At 43.9% G+C, this 17,703-nt stretch overlaps 4 protein-coding genes across 10 annotated transcripts; 3 read left to right on the forward strand and 1 right to left on the reverse strand.

Moving 5' to 3' along the window:
- The first annotated feature begins 225 nt into the window (after window positions 1-225).
- Window positions 226-5,993, forward strand: ap4b1 (adaptor related protein complex 4 subunit beta 1). Of its 3 annotated transcripts, none has more exons than XM_049752402.1 (14): window positions 226-321; window positions 455-583; window positions 774-998; window positions 1,076-1,206; window positions 1,401-1,548; window positions 1,622-1,907; window positions 2,019-2,117; window positions 2,331-2,442; window positions 2,622-2,705; window positions 2,812-2,915; window positions 3,062-3,269; window positions 3,334-3,642; window positions 4,105-4,221; window positions 4,682-5,993. In XM_049752402.1, the coding sequence occupies exons 2-14, from the start codon at window positions 471-473 to the stop codon at window positions 5,176-5,178; spliced, it is 2,433 nt and encodes an 810-aa protein (XP_049608359.1). In that variant the 5' UTR covers window positions 226-321; window positions 455-470; the 3' UTR covers window positions 5,179-5,993. The 3 variants fall into 3 exon arrangements, with proteins under 3 accessions (XP_049608359.1, XP_049608361.1, XP_049608360.1); XM_049752404.1 differs by having other exon boundaries at window positions 233-305; XM_049752403.2 differs by having other exon boundaries at window positions 276-345.
- On the forward strand, window positions 5,482-9,579 carry zgc:101663 (alpha-1,3-mannosyl-glycoprotein 4-beta-N-acetylglucosaminyltransferase C). Of its 4 annotated transcripts, none has more exons than XM_068649905.1 (5): window positions 5,482-5,783; window positions 6,304-6,402; window positions 6,470-6,614; window positions 7,795-8,049; window positions 8,126-9,579. In XM_068649905.1, exons 2-5 carry the CDS (start codon window positions 6,307-6,309, stop codon window positions 9,025-9,027), a joined length of 1,398 nt encoding a protein of 465 aa, XP_068506006.1. In that variant the 5' UTR covers window positions 5,482-5,783; window positions 6,304-6,306; the 3' UTR covers window positions 9,028-9,579. The 4 variants fall into 4 exon arrangements, with proteins under 4 accessions (XP_068506006.1, XP_049608380.1, XP_049608379.1 ...); XM_049752423.2 differs by having other exon boundaries at window positions 5,485-5,730; XM_049752422.2 differs by lacking the exon at window positions 5,482-5,783 and adding an exon at window positions 6,021-6,161.
- Window positions 9,580-10,304: 725 nt separating this feature from the next.
- On the reverse strand, window positions 10,305-13,075 carry cfap126 (cilia and flagella associated protein 126). Of its 2 annotated transcripts, XM_049752451.2 has the most exons (6): window positions 12,938-13,075; window positions 12,642-12,732; window positions 12,505-12,567; window positions 11,816-11,890; window positions 11,534-11,734; window positions 10,305-10,813 (listed from the first exon to the last, which is right to left on the reverse strand). In XM_049752451.2, the coding sequence occupies exons 2-6, from the start codon at window positions 12,666-12,668 to the stop codon at window positions 10,604-10,606; spliced, it is 576 nt and encodes a 191-aa protein (XP_049608408.1). In that variant the 5' UTR covers window positions 12,669-12,732; window positions 12,938-13,075; the 3' UTR covers window positions 10,305-10,603. The 2 variants fall into 2 exon arrangements, with proteins under 2 accessions (XP_049608408.1, XP_049608410.1); XM_049752453.2 differs by having other exon boundaries at window positions 10,305-10,810; window positions 12,642-12,992.
- A 53-nt stretch (window positions 13,076-13,128) lies between these two features.
- Window positions 13,129-15,808, forward strand: ccnq (cyclin Q). The gene is made up of 5 exons (XM_049752443.2): window positions 13,129-13,439; window positions 13,591-13,774; window positions 13,859-13,991; window positions 14,123-14,341; window positions 15,180-15,808. The coding sequence occupies exons 1-5, from the start codon at window positions 13,289-13,291 to the stop codon at window positions 15,267-15,269; spliced, it is 777 nt and encodes a 258-aa protein (XP_049608400.1). The 5' UTR covers window positions 13,129-13,288; the 3' UTR covers window positions 15,270-15,808.
- Window positions 15,809-17,703: the final 1,895 nt, after the last annotated feature.

Raw genomic sequence — 17,703 nt, forward strand, 5'->3', positions numbered from 1 at the left:
CGTCATTTATTAAATCAACGTGAACTTTCCTGGTTACGATCCTGGGATAACTGAAATTACTAGCTTTCATTTAAAAAAAAAAATGTAAATCCGAATCATAACGCCCATTTATTACTTTTTAGCTTTTATTCTGAAGGTAGCCCACTCAGGATGGCAGCCCCGGCGTGTTACCGTAATGCATAGTATTAAAAGTATAATACTATTTCCTTCCGAATTCGCCACCACCAGGGGGCGGCAGGCGCATCAACAGAAATCACAGAAGAAGAAACACGGAAGTCCAAAGGGAAAACAAAACATATAACAAGGTGTGAAGAGTTGACGGTGAGAGTTTATGAATTAAATACTGTACGTACGTTAAAGGTGTTGCGCTGCGGGTGGTTTTTAACTTCAATTTGAGAAATATATGACTGTCATGTGTTTGAAATACAGTTTATCTTGATTTGTAACCACGCAGGTTATCTGCGTCCACCATGCCATACCTGGGCAGTGAGGATACGGTGAGGGACCTGAATAGAGCTCTGGCCAACCCCCACGTCCAATCTGACCAGCTGCGTTACAGGAACGTGATCCTCAAAGTCATCAGGTTGGTGGAATGTACACGCACACAGTAACTAAAGCTCCATAGTTGCAGTGTTCGTGGCCTTGCTCTTGAAGCACCAGCATATTTGAATCTTTTAGGTTGAACAATTTTTAATTCTTTGCAACAATATTAATGTGAAAGTAACAATTCACCTCCCCCCTTGCCTCCCCATTTTTTCCCTCCTGTGGTTCAGGCTGATGTCACAGGGTGTGGATGTCTCCAGCCTGTTCAGTGAGATGGTCAAAGCATGTGCCACAGTAGACATTGTCCAGAAGAAGCTGGTCTATGTCTTCTTGTGCTCCTACGCCTCTTTGAATCCAGAGCTGTCTCTGCTGGTCATCAACACACTGAGGAAGGACTGTCAGGATCCAAATCCGATGGTCCGCAGCCTGGCCTTAAGGAACATGACCAACCTGAGGTGACTCTCGAGTTTGCCCATGACATCCTTCTGGATGAGTTGATCATGTAAAGAAGTGACTTGTGTCTGTGTTTCAGGTTGCCCAGTTTGGTGGAGTATGTGGAACAGCCTCTCACAGCAGGACTGAGGGACAGAGCAGCTTGTGTGCGACGGGTCGCCGTGCTCGGCTGGGCCAAACTACACAATCTCCAACCAAATTCTGAAATAGGTGAGTTGCTTGGATGAAAAAAAATATTTTAAATTGTATTGATCAAATATATCCGTGAGACTAAGCTTGAGGCAAATCTAAGTTAAATTTCAGAAGTATTTATTTCCAGCTTATCTGATTGTTAAGACATTAATACACAAATACTAAATGAACCCTTTTTTTTCCTCAAACTTTTATGGTGATCATTTTCACAGACGCTGCAGTAGTGAATGAGTTGTACAGCCTTCTCAGGGACACGGATCCTGTTGTCATGGTGAACTGCCTTCGGGCTTTGGAGGAAATCCTTAAGGAGGAAGGAGGGGTTGCTATCAACAAACCCATTGCTCATCACCTCCTCAACAGGTTGACCAAGATTTCAAATAACAAACGTGTCAAGAGCTGATGTAAACAAATTCTTTGTTGTGTGTGGACCCAGGCTGAAGGATTGCGACGTGTGGGGTCAGAGTGAGGTGCTTAAGATCCTCCAGCGCTACCAACCTCAGTCTGAGGACGAACTCTTTGACATCCTGTCCATGCTGGACGCCTCTTTGGTCAGCCCCCACCCGCCGGTCATGGCCTCCACGCTGGGCCTCTTCCTCAGCCTGTGCTCGACCTTGCCTAAAGTCAGCCTGGCAGCCTTGGAACGAGTGCGGGGCCCACTGCTGGCCGCGTGTGGGAGCGCGTCCAGAGAAATCAGGTTCACCGCGCTCTGCCACATCCAGGCGAGTGTGTGTTTGGACAATATAAAATGGTGCTTGGATGGATACAATATGCTATTGTAGTTTTAAATATATATTTGATCAAGTCTGATACATGTTATGATCCTCATACAGTTGCTGTTGAGGTCTGTCCCTGGCATGATGGGGGCCCACTACAAACGTTTCTTCTGCGGCTATGCTGAGCCAGCCTTTATCAAGCAGAGGAAGATGCAGGTAGGTCCCTCTCTTGTACTCTCTCTTTCTTGATAACTTTGTCTAAATATATCTATGTCTAAACATCTACAGCAGGTGTAAATCTATCTCTTTATCTGAATATCCACACAAAATATTACATTTGCATTTGCATTATCTGTAACCTGATCGCAGTATCAACAGGGTCAGCCAAGTCCTCTCGCGATAGTAATCCGAGTACGGCTGTGTGCGCAGGTACTGGTCGAGCTGGTCAACGATGACAACGTGGCAATATTACTGGATGAACTGAAAGAATACTGCACTGATGTCAACACAGACACTGCCCAGGCTGCAATATCAGCTGTCGGTAAACAGCCACTCACTTTGCATAACGTGAAGGCGTGGACAACGTTGTTTACTTTGCTTTTGTTGCTCGAGTCAAACGGCCACCGTCAACCAAATTGACTCTTAGTCATCAATTGCGGCCGTAGATATTTATGCCGAGGTTACGGATTTGCTTGAGTCGCTTATATTTTCAATTTGCAGGTCGTATTGGGCGGAGCTACAGTGACAGATGTCTAGTGATTCTCACTGGACTGCTCGGGCTTAAACAGGACAACATCACGTCTGGTAATATTATCATTTCTATAGCGACACCAGATTTGTGTTTGACTTGTCATGTAGTTTAATTGACTGCTATTGCGTGCCAACTCTGGTCCCCTTTCCAACTCTGCAGCTGTGGTGCAGACAATGCGGGACCTAGTTTGGGTGTGTCCTCAGTGCAGTGAAACGGTGTGCTCTTCTCTGGAGGGGTGTGAGGAGATACTGCAGGACAGCCAGGTAAGGGCGACCCAACACTATTGCCTCATCCCCAAAACGCAAATATCTATCTGTAAATTGAACCCGAAAGTTCACATTTTCTGAGTATAGGTGTGTCATTAAAAGGAGAGATAAATGACGAACGTTGTTTTGCCTCCTCCTGACAGGGCAAGCAGGCCTTGCTCTGGTTGTTGGGAACCTACGGCGATAGAGTCTGCAGCGCCCCCTACACGTTGGAGGTATTCATTGACAGAGTGAGGTGTGAGAACTCTCCGGCAGTCAAGATGGAGTTGCTGACGGCCACCTTGAGGCTGTTTTTGTGCCGTCCAGCTGAAACTCAGGACATGCTTGGAAGGCTGCTGCATTACGCCATTGGTGTGTTTGTGCGCGTGTTCAACAGAAGAGATATCAGTGTTTCAGACCTTTGTCTGTTTTTCAGATGAGGAGACGGACATGTGTGTCCGTGATCAGGCACTTCTCTACTACCGCCTTTTGCAATGCGGAGTTGATGAGACACGCAAGGTGCTCCAGGGTCGGAGGTCCGATCCCTCCCTTGGCGTTCTTATTGGCCGTCCGGCAGAACCTGTGAGCCACTGGGCTCCCATCTTCAACACTCTGAAGCCTCTCTGGCAAAGCACCTCGGAGACAGAATCAGTAAACAGCAGAAGCTCTCAACACACAGCATTTGACCCCATCTCTGACCTCTCAGAAACCCTGAACTCATGTCATCTTCAAAGTGTTCAGACAGGTGAGTTTGACAATGAAGATGTATGGCAATAAGTTCTGAGCATTGATTTGCCTACACTGATTTTTTTTCTTTGCATGTTAAGTCAAATGTAGGAATGTCAAATTTGCACTTGTGCCCTTTTTTTTTTTTCACCCCTGTATCCGCTGCTTTGAGGAGAAAGTTTTGGACACTCTAGATGACGAGGATTAACGCTGACATGTTTTAAGTTTGACTTTTGGGTTGTTTGATGTCACAACAAAGGAAGAATAGAAAAATTGATGACGACCATAGAAATACCTCAGTCTGGTGGAATTTAATGTTTATAAGCATTTTTTAAAAGAATGTATTAGTTTTATTATTTGACTTTTTTCCCCATCAATACATTTCAATGACCGACAATTAATTCTAGGCCCGGCTGACTGTTTCAATTGTTCCAAAAATAAATCTTTAATGTTGTCGCTTCTTTTCATGCGTCTGTTTCAGAGGGTGTCACCGAGCACACACCATCGCCTGCAGACGCCCCGTCGCCCAGCGCCATCGTACCTCTCAGCCTGCTACCTACTTTAACTGCAGGAGAGTTTGAGCGTCTGTGGCTGCGAGGTAACATGGTGTCAAACAAAGGCCACGGTCTCTCCTGTCCTGTCTAAAAACAACTGTAACTTAGTGGCGTACTCTCACTACCTGAGTTAATCATCGTGAGGGTTTTAGTGTCAAATGAGCCAACCTTTTGTGTGTCACCTTGATTCCTCTATCAATCTTTAATGAAAGGTGCGCCTTGTGTTTCATGGCCAAACAAACCTGTCTCTGTGCTTTGAAAAGATTACTCCTAGATCCGGAGCGAACGCACTGTATTATCTTAGCTATTTAATGAGAAAACATTCATCGGACACTGATTGTTTCATTTGGGCCTCTGCGCTTCACTCGATAGATATTTTGTTCTGTTTTTGTGACTCGCATTTTATGAAATCAAAATTAGTAACAAAGTAATATAAGTAAAAATTAAGAATGGATCTCTAGATGACCTTCCTACAGGATGTGATTTTTTGTTTTTTGCTCCTAGGTGTGGAAGAAGAGGATGGTGTTTGTATGACAGAACACGTCCGGTGTTGCAATGTCACTCAGTGTTCGCCTCAAAACTTCCAGGCTGCAATGCAGCTTGTCAACATTCAGACGCTGGCCTTCACACCACCACACACACTCCCCTGGAGGGTTTTCCTGTACACACACACCGAAGCCCCGTCCTCCAGCACACTCATACTGGGAGAGTTACTTTATACTGGGAAGGCAAATGAAGAGGCAGGAGATGCACAGGAGGACACTATAGATGGTGAGAATGCAAATAAAACTGTGGTGGAAGGAGGAATAGAGAGATGGGTACATAATAAACAGAAAGACTCATCGGGAAAGAGAGACAGCAATGAGTTGGCAAAGGACAACGGACAGATCGAAGAAGTAAAGGTGACTCTAAAGCAGCAACTAAAAGATGACAAAGCTCTGAGGGGTTTTCTCTCTATACTCATCACTGTACTGCATACGTTGTCTTTAGAGAGGAAATGAATGTCCAGCACAATGGGTGAGGTTGGTGCAACGCAAAGGTTGTGAGTGAATGTGTTTATGCTTAGTGTGTGTGTTTTTTTCCCCCCCTTCCTGTTCTGGTGCGGTTTTGCTTCAGGTGTGTTTGTACGAAAACAAATACTGTATGAAAGATGTCCTGATTACAGCCGTAGCGAGTTGGGAGTCTTTGCGTCAGCCCTATAATTGTCAAAGTCAAAGCTTTATGTGTCAGTCCCATCATTGTCAAAGTCAAAGCTTTATTGTAAAGCAGACTTTGACGAAGCGGACTTTGACTTTGATGACGATAGGACTGACGCAAAGACTCCCAACTCGCTACGTTTGTAATCAGGAAATCTTTCATACAGTGTTTTAGGAAATATTGAAATTACTACGACGCCTGTGCACGACCCTTTGATTGGATGTGTTCGTAGAGGCAAACTGCGCTCCCCTCTCGTTAATCTCCGAACACCACCTGTTTTAAACCAATCAGTGCTTCGAGTGTTTCCAAGCCAGTGGCGCGCCACGTTCCTGCTGGAGCACACCAACCGCCTGCAGGTACTTCGAATATCCAAACGACACATTTCAACACCGCTCTAAGCTTCCGAACGGTGAGAGAACCAACCAGGGCGCGCTCGTAGCCTATTTCCGAACGCGCCCCTAAATAGATTACTGCGGAAGGGAGTAGATTGTCATCCCCCGAAGAATTTGCAAGAGCTGTCCTGGTTGATGTGTACTATTGTATGTGTAATAGATCTGAAAATGAAGCATGCCTGTTAACTTGAGGAATAAAACAGTAACGCGGAAAGCTCATAATATCAGACGGCGTGTCATAGTGTTGTGTACCGGCGGACTGTGTGGAGAAGGAGAGAACCAAATCCAGGAAGACTTTTTAAAAAAATGTATATACACAAAAATGAGCCTTAGGTTGGAGGCTCCCCGACACATACAAGATGGAACCACCTGCAACACTCGTCACACTGAATCTGGTAAACAAAGAAAAAAGCGGCAGGGGGAACAAAATCTCACAGGGAAACCAAATCGAGCAGGCTTGGAGAACTGTGAGCGAGGATTTTGGAATTTTGTTTTACTTTTTTTCTGTGCACATTTCTGTTTTGGGGTACACAACAGGAAATGCGACGTCATTCAAAGAAGAAACATGCAGTGTTGCTCTTGCTGCTCCTTGCGGGGGGCTTCTACTTGGTGCGCTATTCACACTCATTCAACACTGTAAGTACACACACGGAAGATGCACCACTTTAATTAATGATATTTGAATGGAGTTTTTCTTTGGCAGAACCTGAACAGGTCAGCGAAACCAATGAACATCACATGGACGGGAGAAAGGATGATCAGTATGGAGTCATGGGTGGAACAAGGAGATTACCTGCCTCTCAATGTGACCTATCAACTGCTTGCAGGGGTACCACTCACTCAAATGAGTAAGTTTTTTTTTTTCCATTTCGTCTAAATATAGACCACTGAACACTTTATATACCACCGACTGCAATAATACAAATGCATCAAGTGTTATTAATTTTGATGGCACCACTATAAATACTTTGCAACCTAAGTTCAATTGAATACACTACAAAGTAGGAACGAGTATCGGGCTGATATTCATGCTATAGATACTTGTGACGTTGGCCGATACCACCATTGGCTGCCCACTTGTGGCTGTTTCACAAAAAGGCAAACATGTCTGACAGATGCTGATCAGCAGTTATTGTTTGCGCAATAGCTGATTTCAATGTAGAATTTGGTTTAAACCATTACTCTGGGTGCGGGAGGCATAAACCGGCTGTCAAATTGATTCTAAATGAAAATATAATGAAATAACTCAGGTATGTAGTATGACGTGATTTAGAAAGGTACATCAAAGTCAAAAGTCAGTCTGCAAAGTCAAAAGTCGGTCTGCTTTATTGTCAATTCCTTCATATGTCAAGACACACAAGACACAGTACACAATATACATACAAGTAAACAACACAAAAAGTAAAAACAAGAAGGCACAAACAATGAATAAATAAGAGTGATGAATAAATAATAAATAAATAACATAATAAATAAGAGGAGCAAAAATGGAGCAGGTGTCCTTACAGCAGACAGTCAGAATATAGCGCAAAAATACAGGACGCTACACAGAAGGGGGAAGAGAGTTCAAGATCCAAACAGCCTGGAGTATGAAGCTGTTGGTGAGTCTGGTGGTGCAGGAGCGCAGGCTCCTGTGCCTCTTCCCAGAGGGCAGAAGATCAAACAACGAGTGAGCGGGGTGACTCACATCACTCACAATCGTGGTCGCCTTGCGGGTGAGATGGGAGGTTGTAAATCTCCTTCAGGGAGGGGAGTGAAGCACCAATAATCTTACCAGCCGTGTTCACTATGCGCTGCAGGGCCTTCAAGTTGTATTCAGTGCAGCTACCACCCCAAACAGCGATACAACCGGAGAGGACGCTCTCAATGGTGCCACGGTAGAATGTAGTCATGACGGCCGGAGGAGCACGCGCTCGCCTGAGTTTCCGCAGGAAGTACAGGCAGCGCTAAGCTTTCTTCGCCAGTGATGCGCTTTTAGTGGGCCAGGAGAGGTCCTCCCTGATGTGCACATGCTCTTCTTCCCGATAGGGTATCTATGTATTGGACTATCGTCAGTGAAGAGGAAGAAGGGCAGCTATCTGATCGACACGTTGGTGTCCCTCTTCTCCCAATCATCTCCCGAAGAGCGCTCCTCCGTGGTGGTTGTAGTTCTGCTGGCAGATTTCGATGTCAACTGGCTGACGACCACAGTGACGAAAATAAAATCTGAATTTTCATCAGCACTAGAGCAAGGTCACCTGCTGGTCATTCATGTCCATGAGGAAAGCTATCCACCGACTACAGGTTAATCGCAAACATGTTACACTATCATCATCCAGGTCAACTGTGTTTATATAGCTTCTCTCTTGCTCTCCTACAGGTCTAAAAAGGAACTACAATGATTCTCCTGCGAGAGTATCATACCGCTCCAAGCAGAACCTGGATTACGCTTTTCTTATGCACTACAGCTCAGGTGTGGGCAGATACTACCTCCAGCTGGAGGACGACGTCTCCGCCGCAAAGAACTTCCTCACAACCTTAAAAAAGCGCGTTGAGGAGCAAGAAGCTAAGAAGATGACCTGGGCAATGCTGGAGTTCTCCAGCCTTGGCTACATTGGCAAACTCTACAAGTCGGCCCATCTCCCTCTGCTGGCACGTTTTCTCTTCCTCTTCTATCAAGAAATGCCTTGCGACTGGTTGATGTCTCACTTTCGACTGCTGCTGACTCAGAAGGAGCCCATCCTTTTCAAGCCTTCCTTATTCCAGCACATGGGGAGTTTCTCTTCATTCCAAGGGAATGAGAACAAACTAAAGGACAAGGACTTTGAGGAGGGGGTCTACTCCAATCCTCCAGCGGAGGTTTTCTCTAACATGTCTACCTACGGGAAACACTTTCCCAAACTAGCCTGGGAGGCCGGGGAAGGATTCTTCTGGGGTCGCTCTCCAGAGAAAGGCAACCATTTAACTGTGGTGTTTACAGACCCAAGAGTGGTGACAGGAATAACTGTTGAGACTGGGTCAGAGGGGAAAGATATTTTGGACTCAGCGCAGGTGGAAATAGGACGCGGTGTGATCACCACTGCAAATGAGGAGAAATCGTGCAAAGATTTTCATAAATTGGGATCTATGAAGAATGGTTGGTTTGTGATGCAAGGAGTAGATAAAAACTACGGAGCCGCTGCTTCGTGTTTGAGGATACAAGTTACAGCTGAGCAGAAGAATTGGGTCGTCATTAAGAAAATCAGGATCGCAACAAAGCCCAGCTCACCTCCACAAATGTGAATTGGTGTTTTGGACCATATTGAGCAAAGGAAAACTTCAAACGGAGGCGCAGTACCTCAAGAAAAGTGGACATTGTCATTTTTTTGTAAACAAGCAACTAGTGCAAACGTATTTTGACGTCTTTATTTTTTTTCATATCAATTTGTTTTACCTGACTTGGTATATCTGATTTGACTTGACACGACTGAATGTAAATGCAAACCAATGTGCCTGTTTATCTTGAGACATTAGCAGATTTCAACCTTTCTTGAGCTGTACTCAAGGCAACAACAAGAAAAAAGTACAGAATTGTCAAGAGAATAATATATAGTAATAATAATGGCCAGAAAACTTAATGGTTCATTTGTCACTGACTGAAAGAATTTTTGATATATTTGTATATATTTTTTTGGGGGCTGCAAAATGAATGCACATGTTTAGATGACCCCTTAACTTGAACTAGAGGGAAGTCAAAGTCAAAAGTAAAATGAAATATATGAGATAATATATTAAAGTATTGCACAGCACGTGCTATATTGTTAAATGAAAGAACAAAATAAAAAAAATTGAATACTTTGTCTTTTATCTTCTCAGGAATTGCCCAGTCTTATGTGGCCCCTTAGTAGCACTGGTAGGAAATTGTGGCCCCCTCGGTCGTTTAAAGAGAAACCCGAGTAAAAAATATTCTTTACAGTGAAATGTTTTATGCTCCTCCCTCAGTAATCCAAACATGGCATACTGGTTAATATTTTGTTTGTATCATATTCGTTAAGCGACAACATCTTCCCATTTTGATCAATCGTAAGGAGGGGGGGGGGGGCATGTAATATCTCTCAAAAAAGCTATGCATTGCTAATGCTAACAAACTGAAGCAATTTGGTATAAGTAAACATTGATTTTATGTGCGTAGTTGATCTGTTTTTGCCTGCTCACTATTGCTAAATTTGCAGGCATGGAGGGGGTGAAGATGTGGTGACTCGTGCTCCATGTGGTTTTATTAAGTTGAGTCACAAGTCATGGGGTGATATCCAATCTGTGCTCAAGGGATTGTTCTGTGTTTTTGCTCATGGTTCTTAAAATGGATTTAGATTGCGTACTCCAACGCTGAAGGCCTGGCAGCATGAGCTTTCTTTTACCTTCTACAAATCTAAATAGTAGATAATATTTAACCTGACTAAGACTGACTGCAAGCCTGCGTGTCCAGTTTTTTTAGGGTGTGACAGAAAATGCACATTTCTATTTAATTTTGGAAATGCTGGAATGTGAGGGACTAAACTGCAAAAAAAAAAGGACACAAGTTACAACAATACATTTGCGTATTTTATTTGAACCATTTTTTTTTCTAGACTGCAGTTCAGAGGCATTCTAAATGGACAGCTGTTAAGATAAAGAGACCAGAGAGCTACTACATTTCGGAGAGGTCCTAGAATTTCCTATTTATACGCTAGTGTGAGCTGGTCTACCAGTATAATCATCCCAGTTTAGCAAAGGGGATGATATGAATTTGCTATTTTTATTCCTCTGGGGTTGTTAAGGCTGGCACCGAACCAGAATTTGGCCTTGCATGGTGGCCTTCTGCTATCACCAGCCGCGAAGCTCATATTGCCTTCTGGCTCTGCGGCCTGCTTGTCACAGTTTCGCCATCCTTTTGTCTGTCGGCGGCAGGCAGTTTGACAGATGATACCTCATCTGCCTGCGTCTGCTGTCCCCGTTTGACAGTTCTGTCTGCAGAAACGGGACGGCTTTGAGGCGCTTGCTGGCCTTCAGCTGCAGATGGGGCCAATGAGTCCGAGACGGCACCATCCTGCTATACGCCACCAGATTTCAACATGGACTGGAGTGAGTCACACTTGTAATGTGGAAATGAAATAACACAGTAGCTTAAACTGCCAAGTATGACTTAAATGATGAAGGAGGAGTAAGACAAAATACAACTGATTCATGAAACAAATTTGAAGCCTCGAAGTGGCTTAAATTGCTAAGTATGACTTGTATGATAAAGGACAAGAAAAAAAATACAGCTGATTCGTGATGCAAATTTGAAGCTTCGTTTACCCATCACTAGTTAAAAGTGCATAAGGCCCACTGATTAAATTCATCACAGTAGTGATGAAACTTCTGCTTTATTGTTCCTGTTAGCGCTGAGAGAGCTTAATCCTAGCAGTCAGTGACGTGAGTCACGCTTGAGCTGACTATAATTTTATGATCCTCTCTTTTGCCATTTCCACTTACTTGAGGAATGTGGCTGAGCGCGGCTCGTATTTGCGCATGAGAAAATACAAAACAGTGGGCACAGTATTTTGCAAGGGGAAAAGGCTAAAAAGTCTTATGTCCTTTTTTACTTATTTCTAAGCACTGTTTGCTTGTTACAACTTCAGATTGAAACTAAGCTCAAAGCTTGTCTGTAAAAATTTAATGTTATCATGGTTCATTTCATGATCTATGTTGAAGATAAAAGAAGCATAAACCGTGTGTGTGTGTTCTGTGTGTGTGTGTGTTCTGTGTGTGTGTGCGTGTGAGCCCAAACCTGTTTGCTAGCATCCTGCGAAGCATGTGTGTTTTTGCTGCCTCTTAGTGGCCCAGATTTGTCTATGTGTTGAGGGTCCAAACCCCAGGCCTGGAGTCTTGCAAGACCCTCTTGAGAGCGGGCGGTGGGGTTGATTCTCTGCGCTGGTATACGAGCAGGTAGATCCCATGTTCCTTTAAAGTCAGGCCAGGCGCTGCCTCTCTGGTGCATGACACACAGTGGCAAAGTTAATGTCAACTTTTTATCTTTAAGAATGTGTAACAAAAGTTTTCAAGGGTTTACCTTTGACTTTCCAGGGAGGAGATATCCTCTGTTATCTGCAATGAACTTAGTGCGGCCCTGCCGTGCTGTGGATGCCTACAAACATGCACACGTTGTACCGAGGGTGTCCAAACTATGTATGTATCGTTGCAGCCCAATTAACGCAGTTCTTTCTACACTGGGTGTGAAGGCAGGAGAAGAGGTTCGTTTTCTTCTCTTTTAAAAAAAAGGTGAGTTGGGGCTACTAGAACTGTTTTTTTTAAATTGTGCTTTGTTTTACATTCGATTTTTATTCATGTACAGTGTTTTCTTTTAGCTACAGCTGTGTGTGTGTGTGTTTTAAGTTCTCGGTAAAAAAGCTGTGTTGAGTGAATGCTTCTGCTGCAGCTCGGAACAGGTCCGATATTTGTGTCAGATGCAAGGCCGACAGCCACCAAAAAATCTTGAAAATGTGAACTACTCTAGCTGTTTCAGTTAAATTTCCTGTATCAATAAATATATGTATACTGCAAGCAATGCAGGACATTTCTAATTCCTTACTCATACTGATGGATTTCTTTTATGTTAAATTAAAGCTGAGTATCAACATGGCCCTTGCATTGTTTTCAGTATGCGGTCCTGAGAAGAAGTTTGGACACCCCATCATTAAATGATCACAGTGCTACCTTTGAATGGTACGTCTGCAAATATATTAAAAGTGCTGTCATAACCTTGGTGGGTTGCTTCGGCTGACACCAGTTCTGCAGCCTCTGGGGCTTGAAGGCATCGTTGTACTGATGATGGAAACAAAACTTACACTAATCATGTGAGAAACACAAATAAGTACGCGTTTGAAGTCAATAATTACCTGGTTTGCTGAGAAATTGGACGACATTTCTGCGACTGATTAAATTGAGTTTGTTGCGCGGAGTCGTTGCATAGCAACCCAACCACGTGACCTATTTGGAGCGCATGAGAAGTGTTGACGAAGTACCACAGAAATCTCTTGGAGCAGAAGAATGCAGAAAGCAAGCGTCATGAGTCGTGTTGCGTCATCGATTAGCGAAATACAAACGTGCATGCCGTGTTAAACGCTGAGCTGAACGTGACGTCATTGCTATCCTGGATGTGGAAAAGTAGAGCTATGGGCGAAGATTCACGTACTGCTTGTTCAATGATTCCAAGATGCGTTGTAATTATGCGACAGCACTGACATGACGGGATAACGTTACAAAGCAATTTTTCATTTAAAGAGTGAACTTTTAAGTGAACCCATAGTGATCAGGGAGTGAATGATGTCGCGTTGCGCGCCTAGCAGATGACCGGATATTCTATTATTTACTTCCGGTTTCCGCATGCCTTCGGTGGTTAGCTTTAGCATTGTGAGAGCTTGTTCAAGCATTCAGTCACGCCGAGTGCTGCGTTCACTTTTGGGCAACAACAGTTACTGACGTGACTTAACTTGTTTTCGCGTAAACGCTCATTAGTTTTTGCAGTGCTAATGTTCCAGAAGTCATGGAACCGGGTCCGTCCTCTCGCTCGCCTGCCCCTCGGGATCAACCTCGGGATCCGGCTGCAGGGAGCTCTTCTAGCGGAGGTGGAGATGCGGACATTGCTCGGGACATGAAAACTCACTTTCGTTTGTGTCGCTTCATAATGGAAGCAGGTAACCAAATCATCTCGTCGACAAATGAACAGCCAGTGAGATCGCACACAATTCTGCCCTTCTGCAGAAAGAAAGAACATCACACATGAGGGAAAATGTATGACCACATCAGTGAGAAATTAAATTCAAAGAATCTTCATTTCTTGTTCAGGAGTGAAGCTGGGCATGCGCTCTGTGCCAGTTGCTACAGCGTGCGTGTTGTACCACAACTTTTTCGAATGTGTCAGCGTAAGTGTGTATGAACCCGACCTGGTGGCCATGAGCTGCTTGTACCTGGCAGGCAAAGTGGAGGAGCAGCACATACGGACCCGGGACATCATCAACGTAAGCCACAGGTAAAATAAATAAATCTGCTGATGCTGTGAAATGATGGATTCATGTCACAGTTGCCCACTACAATACTGTCTCCCACCTCCCAGGTACTTTAATAGGCACAGCCCCCCTTTAGAATGTGATAAGGAATTCTGGGACCTAAGAGACAGTGTGGTGCAATGTGAGCTCCTCATCCTCCGACAGCTCAATTTCCAAGTCACCTTTGAACATCCGCACAAGGTATGTCTGCGTGTGCTGGAGCGAGCAAACGTCCGTTCTTAGTGTCCATCTTCCTTGTGTGACATTTTGCATTGCGACTCTGAAAATAGTAGGCCATCTTCAGTGCTTGTTCTGTTTCACCCTCTCTTTAGTACCTACTCCACTACGTGACGTCCGTAAAGTCGCTGGTGAACCGGCACGCTTGGTCTCGATGCCCCGTTGCCGAGACTTGCTGGGCATTGCTTCGAGACTGCTACCATGGCTCGATGTGCATCCGGCACACACCCCAGCACATCGCTATAGCAACACTGTATTTGGCTCTCAACAGCTATGGAGTGGAGCTGCCTGTTGGGGAGAAACGGTGGTGGCAGGTGTGTATTGGCTCTCAATTGTTGTTTGTTCCAAGTTGCTTGATTAATTTAGTTTGAATCATTTATAAAAAAATGAGATATTGTACTTTGATTTGTGTGTGCACGCGCCTGTGTAACAAATCATACTTTATTTGGAACATTTAAAAATGTGTATTAGAATTAGTAACAGACTTCGGAACTGTTCTCAGTGAAAAACGACGTACAAATGTACCACTATTCCATCGGTAACCTGTGTCAAGATGAAAAACATGACATGGAATTGTGTGGTAAAAATGAAGAAGGTTTTAACTTTAAAAATAACCACAGCCAAAGATCAGACATAAAAACATAGAGAGTCAAAACAATAAGTTAAAAATCCCTCTAGAAATGAAAGGAAACCCATAGAAAATGAACCAATGAAATATTTCTTCGGAATTGTGATTCAAGTTAATTAGTATTTTTAAAAATGAACTCTTGAAACAGGCCTGGGCAAAACTGATGGTAGAAAGTTATTGCACAGGTCGGTTACATTTTGTACTTTTGATAGATGTTCCTGATAAATTCTCCCGCTCCAAAAATCCACATCTGAAGATGGACTTAAGATGATTGACCACCTCTCCAGCTCCAGTTCATCTTCAAAGTCTTCATGCTCTTATATTAATCGGGACTGCGGTGCACTTAAAAACGTTCCATTGTCGAGCAGTTTTATTAATCAGGTCTCTATTGTTGAAGCTCTGCAAGGCGCTCGCTCTATTTAAATGCAAATCCCTGAACAAAAAAATAAGTCGAGATTTTTTATGCCTCCATCGCAGTTGTTTGAAGTTCACACGTTGAGCCCGAGTTGTGTGCTTGCGTGCAGGTGCTTTGTGATGGTGTGACCAAAGCAGACATAGATGCTGTGATTTCTGACCTTCTCCAACTCTACGACATGGAGGCCAAGTGTAACTGAGGACACTGCCGGCAAGACAGTGAATAATTTGCCACTGCGTCATTTCTGTGGGGAATTGCGCAGAGCATTCATGCGTGTGGGAATTTGCGCACGAGACAGAGCTGAGGCAAAAACACAAACTGCACTACCGTGGCTTAACACCGCGGGGCGACAAATCTTCATTTCCTTTTTCCTGGTTGCAGAGGTCTGAAATTTTGACGATTCTTATGGTGGCAGCAGACTGAATCTTTTTACCTGATTTTGACTGGTTCTTGTTGATCTTTGTTGTTTGTAATTGTTTTACATTATTTCTGTGTCAGTCAACAGAAAAAAAAAACAGTTCTGGAGAGCAATATTTGGATGCGACAGCTCAGCTACTGTAAGTCTTAAAGGGAGTTCTCGTTCTGGAGGTCTTTCCAGAACAGTTTGTGATCCACTTGATGCATATTGTATGCAATTGTTTTACTTAAAATCAATGTTTGAATTGTTCTTATTGAAGAGCACCAACCAAATATGCAACAGATCTCGATCGGTTCACTAAACTCTTTCTTGTGGTCATCGCTGGGACTAAGCAGTTCTTGTGTTCAAGTAGCACCAACTCAACTTTTGTCTCTTCTCATTTGGCACAGTGTCTTTCTTTACTTATTTCTTCCCTCAACTGTCTGTCACCAAAAGGGCATTCAGCTTTCTGTCCTGCATTTCTACTCCCACAAATGTGTTGGTCGGTCAGAGGCGGTCTGGTATGCCTTCAGCACCTGCCCATCACGGCTTGATTTTCAGCAAGACGTTGAGGATCAATTCCAGCGTTTCACAAGGGACATGTTGCTGTGAGTCAATGATTATGCAAGTCCCACACATCCCCCACTTAGGAATCCTTAATTAGCACCAGATCATTAGCGCATATTAAGGAGAAGAGCACATGGCTACCACATCCGGCATGTGCCTTTTCTTCTCCGCCATGCTTGGCTGTCATGAATGAAAATGAAGGGTCACTGCCATCCAGCTGGATGTAACTAAAGGTACTGAAGTACTGACTAACCAACTTGGTGCCTTCAGGATCCAACTACTGAGCTCGGTGCTCTTCATTATCTTAAGTGCTTGGTGGACAACCTTCTGCAAAGAAGTGTCCTCAAGGAGTCAGGTCCAAATTGTTTTGCTTCCCTGGGGACGTCTTCAACCATCCGTGTAGAGCAGTGAGGGCACTTGAGGACTTCCATCTTGTGACATCTTGCTACAGCTTTGTCTGTAATACGTTTTGTGATATGATGACTATTCTGAGAAACCGTGGATCACGACATAACATTTTGACATTAGTCAGCGACTTTGCATAAAATGCAAAATATCTGCCTATTGGGTCTGTGTACAGTCTGAATGTGAAATTAAATGATCAAAATTCTGATACTTCTGAACAAAAATAATACAACTTTTCATGAAATAACAAATGATAGATAAAAACAAACAATTATGGATTGATAAATAATAGTAGCAAGTAGAATACACATCAATGTAGCAGGGTTAAACGGCTGTTTCCTCTGAAAATAAATACTCAAGTAAAAACAGTATGTTGCATTAAAACTACTCTGCAAGTGCAATTTATCCAAAAAATGAAGTAAATGCAACTCAGGACAGTGGCTGCTCCATTGATGGCATGCAGTACACACACAGAAATAAGTCAGTGTGTGGGTTATTTCAGGACATGTTGCTTTCACATGAAGCAGGCTCAAATAGAACTGAGCACTGAAATCTGGCAAGGGCTGTCCTGAGCTTTCATTTCATCTTAGTAAAACAAAATCGTCACCTCATATGCCTTTTTGTATTGACCCCTTTTCTGAAGTGTGTGAAAAGAAAGACATGAGCTCCTCATGGCTTGTGCCTCTCTTTTGTGGGACAGGAGACATGGCGTGCATTGCAGCAGCATCACGTGCCGCACACTTTTCCTCCTCCTTCTGACACATTTCCTCCCTTCTCATCTGTCACTCTGCCACGGGCGTGGCTTTTGGGGACGAAAGACTTTCTCCCCTTGCCGTTCCCCAACCCATCCCAGTTGCCCGCTCTTCATTCCGCTGTCTTTCCTCTCTCCAGATTCTTTGTTTCCTCTTCCTCCTCTCTCTCCCCCGCCCCTCCCTCTTGTCTCCCTAATGTTATATTAATAATGGAGAGGAAGCATGTTCAGCCAGACTCCATGAATTAACCATCAGATGGCAACGAGAGCTGGGTGGGGTGGGGTGGGGTGGGGGTGGGGCAGGAGCATGGAAAGAAAGAGTGATATGGATTGACGGTATTTAGGCCATGTAAGGGAAGAGAACATTTGACACGAGATGAGTTCCAAGGGAAGTTTGTGTTTGCGTGGCGTGTCGAAGCCCGCTGCTAGCTGTCTGCTTACAAGTGTATCTTACTTTGAGCTTGAGGGCATGTGAAAAAGGTTCCACGAGGGACGTGTTGAGATATAACAAAA

This window comes from Syngnathus scovelli, chromosome 2 (genome assembly GCF_024217435.2).
Source record: "Syngnathus scovelli strain Florida chromosome 2, RoL_Ssco_1.2, whole genome shotgun sequence".
NCBI lineage: Eukaryota > Metazoa > Chordata > Actinopteri > Syngnathiformes > Syngnathidae > Syngnathus > Syngnathus scovelli.

Excerpts from the sequence above, each read along its gene's own strand:
- ccnq (XM_049752443.2), top strand. The coding sequence starts at position 13,289 with ATGGAACCGGGTCCGTCCTCTCGCTCGCCTGCCCCTCGGGATCAACCT. Across the intron at positions 13,440-13,590 it reads TCGCTTCATAATGGAAGCAG|GAGTGAAGCTGGGCATGCGC; the intron begins GTAACCAAATCA and ends TTTCTTGTTCAG. Across the intron at positions 13,775-13,858 it reads ATCATCAACGTAAGCCACAG|GTACTTTAATAGGCACAGCC; the intron begins GTAAAATAAATA and ends CCCACCTCCCAG.
- ap4b1 (XM_049752402.1), top strand. The coding sequence starts at position 471 with ATGCCATACCTGGGCAGTGAGGATACGGTGAGGGACCTGAATAGAGCT. Across the intron at positions 584-773 it reads GTGATCCTCAAAGTCATCAG|GCTGATGTCACAGGGTGTGG; the intron begins GTTGGTGGAATG and ends CCTGTGGTTCAG. Across the intron at positions 2,118-2,330 it reads TCAAGCAGAGGAAGATGCAG|GTACTGGTCGAGCTGGTCAA; the intron begins GTAGGTCCCTCT and ends CTGTGTGCGCAG.
- cfap126 (XM_049752451.2), bottom strand. The coding sequence starts at position 12,668 with ATGTCGTCCAATTTCTCAGCAAACCAG. Across the intron at positions 11,891-12,504 it reads AGCCGAAGCAACCCACCAAG|GCATCCACAGCACGGCAGGG; the intron begins GTTATGACAGCA and ends GCATGTTTGTAG. Across the intron at positions 10,814-11,533 it reads CGCAGGATGCTAGCAAACAG|CAGGATGGTGCCGTCTCGGA; the intron begins GTTTGGGCTCAC and ends GGTGGCGTATAG.
- zgc:101663 (XM_049752422.2), top strand. The coding sequence starts at position 6,126 with ATGGAACCACCTGCAACACTCGTCACACTGAATCTG. Across the intron at positions 6,162-6,303 it reads CACTCGTCACACTGAATCTG|GAAATGCGACGTCATTCAAA; the intron begins GTAAACAAAGAA and ends GGTACACAACAG. Across the intron at positions 6,615-7,794 it reads GGTACCACTCACTCAAATGA|GGTATCTATGTATTGGACTA; the intron begins GTAAGTTTTTTT and ends TCTTCCCGATAG.